Raw genomic sequence first — 6,000 nt, 5'->3', positions numbered from 1 at the left:
TACAAGTATAATAAGATTTAGAGCTTTTGCCACATAGTGCACAAATAACAATAGACATATTTATTTATTTAAATAATCAATAAATAAGAAATAAATAAATGAGTAGTCGAAGTTAGGTCAGCAAAGCAGAGCATGCTTGTTCCATCTGAAGTCCAGGAAGAGTAGTAGTAATAAATCTTGATTAGGTCCTAGGTGCGGAACTCGAGTTGAGTATGGTGACAGCTCTTGGGAAGAAACAGTCCTCGAGTTTGTTTGTCTTGGGTGTTATGGCTATGTAGCGCCTTCCAGAGGGCAGCAGGTTGAAGTGGTGGAAGCTGGGATGCGTATTGTCTTATATAATGCTTTCTGCCCTTCTAGGGCGCTGCGAGTGAGCTTCTTTGTCAGAGCGGGAGGTACCTAAGTGCTACGTCGAGGAAGAGTTCCCTCGCATAATTCAAGAAAATGGTTGGTTATCTTCCGAAGCAAGTTTTAAACATGGGTGAGACTAGCCTTTTTTTGCCTTCATGGACAATCTCATTCAAAGATGAACTGAAAGTGCAGGGGTTCATGGATCGCCTGACGCTCATCCTGTGGGGGGATGCTGCTGACTGGCTTGATGGTAAAGCCAGCTTTAATCTACAAGTTCGATCATCCTCATGCTTTAAAACAACAACAAAGCCTTCCTGTCTACTGGTAGACCAACTGAAAATCCTGGATCACAATAGCATTCACAAAGGACTGGTTCTTAACATGTTTCAGTCCAAACGTGAAGCTGAAATTCGAGAAAGGGGGCTGCCCGTCAAGATCTGGACTGTGCAGGAAGACTTGGACTAAAACTCACATTAACCTGTTTTTTGGATTTATAATAAGCAGAGCGATTTTCATTGAGTGCAGTATTCTAAGTATTTACTCAGAAGAAGAGGACAAGGAGAAGGATGTAGGGATGTGAAGGCATATACAGTATATTTTGTATATATGTATATGTGTGTGTATATGCGTGTATTTTTGTGTGATACTGGAGCTTGTAAAACTGCAATTAAAATGAATATTCCAGGTGCTAGGCGTGCAAAGGGGGGGGGGGGGGGTCTTTGTGACAACGGCAGGTGGTCAGGATACCGCCGTTTCGGAAACAGTTGTGGTTTGGATAAGAGATTCAAATGGAGAAACTTGGAAATGGCCTGTGTTAGTACTACCTGAATATCCTGTCAATTTACTGGGATGAGATGGCCTATTGCAGCTTGGCCTGGCTTTGGTCCCCTCTGCTTGCGGGAAAGAATGTAGGGATGTGAAGGGGTATATAGTATATTTTGTATATATGTATGTGTATTTATATTGCATGTGGTTACAATCCGTCAAAACAGCCATCCACTTTCAATCTCAATGGCATAAAAATCGCATTTTTGGCACGTCTGAACAAGGCTTTCATTTGATGACATTTGAAAAGGATATGAAAGTAATCTGTATCCAAAAATAGAGCTTTCTGAGTGTCCACAAGCCTCTGTAAGGGTGGATTTTTTTCAGAAATGTGAGCAGATGCTGTTGTCCGCAAATAGAGCTCACTCAGCGGAATCTGGGAACCTCCTGGTCGCGGATCTGATGATGGAATTTCCCCCAAATGTTTCAAAGTGTAAGCTCCGGGAGATGTTACGGCAGACACCCTTGTCGAGAACTTTGGATGGACGCTGCGGAGGAGCAACATGGAAATTGAGTATATCCATTTAAGTCCGGGTAGAAGACTGACGCCATTACTCTCAGAAAAAATTGAGCTCTCTGAACGGCTAATTGACGGCTGGAGGGCGCAGAGGAGCGAAGTGGTGGTTTAATTTCCTCCAAAAAGATTACTGCAATAAAGATATAGAACGTGTTCTTAGTTCTTTTAGAAATCGGAAAGAAACTTTCAATATGGCTCACAGTTTGGAGCAGTGTCTCAGAGATAGGATTGGATAACTTTATTCATCCCGGATTCGGGAAATTTCATTATCACAGTAGCAAGAGGGTGAGAATACAGGAAAGGCATAGTAACAAGAACAACAAGGCAAAAAGCACAAAGTACAAAGCAAAAAAATATATATGGGATCATTGAGAATCAGTAAATCAAATCATTAAGACAGAAAAGCAGTAAAAACACAAAACGAGCAAGAGCGGACAGAGCTACCGGTTGCCACTTGAGAAGCGCCATATTGGTTGCAGTAGCAAAAACGGATACACACTCAAGAAAAAGACCTTGTAGAGTTGGATAAAATTGGAAACACACACAAGAAGTCTTCCACAAGATGGGGAACTTCTGCAGACTGTGACTGAGGTTGAAAATATGCAGTCTCTCTTCCAAGCTAATCCGCAGTTCCTCGGAAGAATCAACAGTAGCAGAGTAGAACCCCTCGACTCCGTTTGCGGCCTAATAAACGCCGACAGAGCTTCCATCTTAATACCATAATGGAATCATTGGTGTGAAGCGTTACTCCGGATTTCCAGCGGCATTGAGGTGTTGCTCCTTCTGCTGCGTATTGTTCACAGCTAGGCCCATGTGTAGGATGGCAGAATGGTTCCAAAAAAGACGTGGCAGAAAGAAGCTAGGGCAGGGGTGGACTTTTTGGCCATGGGGCCACATTGACTTAAAAAATTTGGCAGATGTGCCGGGTCAGCACAAGATACGATACATATAAAAAAACTGCATCCGTTAACAGCACTAATTAAACAAACAGAAAAAAAGGACTTAAGTATTAACATACTCATCACTCATCATTAACGTAAAAGGTATAAAGTACAAAGTAAAGTCAAAAGGAATGTATTAAGAAATATTAAAATGTAATTTAAAAAAAAGATAGAGGGGCTGGAAAACACGAAAAACAAATAATAGTGGACAGAGCTACTGCCACGGGGTTCCGCGTGACGGCGCCATCTTGGGAAAAAAAATATTTGGACAATGTCGGCGGGCCAGATTAAAAGGCCTAGCGGGCCGGATTAAAAAGCCTAGCGGGCCGTAGCTTGGGCACGGGTAACAGAACAAAGATAGTTGTAAAAACATTAAAGTAAAAAGTATAAAGTACCAAGTAAAGTAAAAAGGAATGTATAAGAAATATTAAAATGTAATAAAAAAGGATAGAAAGGCTGTAAAACATGAAAAACCAAGAGTGGACAGACACACTGCCACTGGCTTCTGCGTGACGGCGCCACCTTGGGAAAGAAAAAAAAAGATTTGATGACAACATGGTCATGCAATGTTACCATTGTTTCTTGTTCTCGTACAAAAGCATATATGGACCAAAAAAGAAAATTGTCACAACGCCCCCTCAACAGCTCGGCGAAAACCTCTCGCAAAAACTCCCGAGCGCGTGTCCTGAAGATTTCATCAATAATTCATTGCTTCTCGAATCTGACGAAAAAGACTTTGACTTAAGATCTCAATACCTTGTTTTCAATGAAATAATGTAATGAACATTGTACTATGTGCCATTGCTGTACTGTAGAAAATAATAACACAGTGATTAAAAAAGAATGCTCCAAAAGGACCTTTCTCTCTGCGCTTGTCCTGCCAGGTCATCTGACCTCACTTTTTGCGACTTTTCAAGTGACAGTATTTGTTCCACCGTTGCCAGTAAATATCAATGACATGAAAGATCGAATAACAGCTGCAATCAACAGTGGACGGTGAGGATATACTGAAGCACATTTTTGAGTAATTTTGTCCGTGCTGCAATATTTGTATATGCAGGTAGTTATTGTAATTTTTTGGGGGGTTTTGGCATATTGTTTTTGAATCACAAAATAAAAGAAATACGAAAAAAGAATAATAATGTTTACTGACACTGCAAAGTATAACATTAGGAATTTCTCTCACCTTACGTCAGGTAGCAACGTAACTCACGCGTCTTGTTTATTTTATGAACAACACTTAATGTTGCATTGCAATGCTGTGGGTGGACTGCTTTATTTTGTATTGTCCTGCATCATTACTGCTTTTCAAAGCATCTTTAATCCCCTTTGTTGCCCTCAATGGCCAACCTTCCAATTAAAGAAGGTAAGGCAAACAAATGGGGAAAAGTGGGCGAGTCGTTCAGATAAACCAAAGAACAAATGAGGTTAATACCAGGGGTCCAGACATGTTGCCCTTGACAATGAGACAAATAAAAAAGCTCATTTTCCACCACCATTGATTTATTCCATTTCTCAGCAGTGTTGTAGAGATCGAACCAAAGGCTCAGCCACCCAAAAATTTCATTTCAACTTTCCAAATGAAGATTCCCAAAGTAATAAAAGATTTATCGGTCCAGCTCTAAACACAATGGCCACAAATTGGCTTTCCCATGTAATTTCCAGAGCCATAATGACTCTGGACCCTTGTACTTACGTCAAATGAGTTTAAAGAAGAAACACATTTCAACTTTTAGCGTTATATAGGAAAGAAAATTTCAGGCGTATAATTAACTATTTTCAATAATAGATCGGTCCTATGTCTTAGTGTACTAAGAGTCGCATGATCACAAGTGAATTCGCATCCAGTACATGATGGTTTAAGAGTCATAAAAATAAAAAATCCAATTGATAGAGCCGTATGCTAACAATGTTGACAATGTCTTCAGGTGTTTTTTCTTTGGTTTCTAGGTTCCCGCTGTGGTGGGAAGAACTCTCACAAACAGAGTTTTGGTGTCCAAAATCTTTACTGAACACTTGGCTGGCAGCTCTGAAAGGAGAAAAGATGGATGTGTTAAAAAGCAGAGTGAAAAAATCCCTGTCCAAAGTGCTGCACCCACCATTAGCTGGGTCAACATGCAGACTTAAATAAAAATACCCCATAAACAACTCTTTAACAGGAAAAAACATTCCACAACCATCTGAAATGTAAAGATGATTTCGTAATCCTTGCTTTGGTGAATTCGATCAGCAGTCACATATTCTGTTGTATCGGGCATAGCTAGGCTATGTCCCATTAGTTTGTTACGCTCTTGAACAAATCCTACATGAACTACCTCAGGCTATAAGTATTTACTGATTTACTTTGTACTTACCCTGCCTGAGCTCCTGGTCCGTGTAGAGTCTGAGCCTTCTACCACGGAGGCCGAAGACCTTTGCGGCTTCTGACAAGAGGCTTTTGTAGTCTAGACCATTCTGGCCCACTGGGTTGATCAGCAGTAGGGTTCCCACTTGTCCTGTTTTGCACTCTGCATGTAGCCAGCCGTTAGGGAGACAGATTTGCACATTTTACGAATTAGTTTAGAAATGATCGAGACTTCAGTGGAAAAATGATACGGAGCAATGTATGAATACCAATTCTGGCTATTAGTTTAGCAACATATTACAAATTTAAGCACCAAGAGGATGGAAATTAGTCCTTGGCTACAATCTTACATATTTACATATATACGCTAATTAACATGAATATGAATATGTTCATTAATATGTGCTGTCCCTTATTACATAAGTTAAACTCAAAGTCGACATAAAAAGTTGTTCAGCTGCTATAAAATTTTGAGTGGCAAGCAAAACTGATTGAAGTGAATTAGACAGCAAGCACACACTTTGTTGGCGGGTCAGCGTTGTAAAACAGCTTTTTTATCCTTTATTTTTACGTTTTATTGTGTTTTAAGATTTTACTTTATATATTATATTCCATACTTTAATGTTTTAAAACTTTACTTTCAAGACTCTACTCCAAGACTCAAGTTGTGCAAGAGGCAGTCTTTGATCTATTAGTACTGGACATTACATTTTTGACCCACTCAGCCATGCCTCCGCTGTTTTACACAAAGGATCAGCTGTTAGCGCTATGCAACACCTGGATTCCCTTGGACCTGGACCTCCCCACTGAGTTAAAGAGGAAGAGAAGTGGATGCAGAGCTGGACGAAAATGTCAGGAGAGAAAGCGACGCTTCAGACCCAGCATTCCATCTATTATTATAGGGAACGTAATATCTCTCCCCAATAAGATGGAAGAACGAACAGCGCTTACCAAACAACAACGACAATATCAGAAAGTCTCCTTTATGTGCTTCACGGAGACCTGACCGAATGAACTAACACCAG

The 6,000-nt window shown here is 40.4% G+C and overlaps 1 protein-coding gene across 1 annotated transcript in view; it reads right to left on the bottom strand.

Moving 5' to 3' along the window:
- Window positions 1–4,113: 4,113 nt before the first annotated feature.
- The window catches only part of iars1 (isoleucyl-tRNA synthetase 1), a 56,597-nt gene continuing 54,710 nt past the window's right edge, over window positions 4,114–6,000 (bottom strand). The window contains exons 33-34 of the mRNA XM_077726252.1: window positions 4,986–5,138; window positions 4,114–4,660 (exon numbers count right to left, since the gene is read on the bottom strand). Of these exons, the coding sequence (XP_077582378.1) occupies window positions 4,578–4,660; window positions 4,986–5,138 (236 nt within the window). The 3' untranslated portion in view covers window positions 4,114–4,577. The remainder of the gene's footprint in view (window positions 4,661–4,985; window positions 5,139–6,000) is intronic.

This window comes from Stigmatopora nigra, chromosome 10 (genome assembly GCF_051989575.1).
Source record: "Stigmatopora nigra isolate UIUO_SnigA chromosome 10, RoL_Snig_1.1, whole genome shotgun sequence".
In the NCBI taxonomy this organism is placed as follows: Eukaryota; Metazoa; Chordata; class Actinopteri; order Syngnathiformes; family Syngnathidae; genus Stigmatopora; species Stigmatopora nigra.
This window is presented reverse-complemented; position numbering and strand designations above follow the sequence as displayed.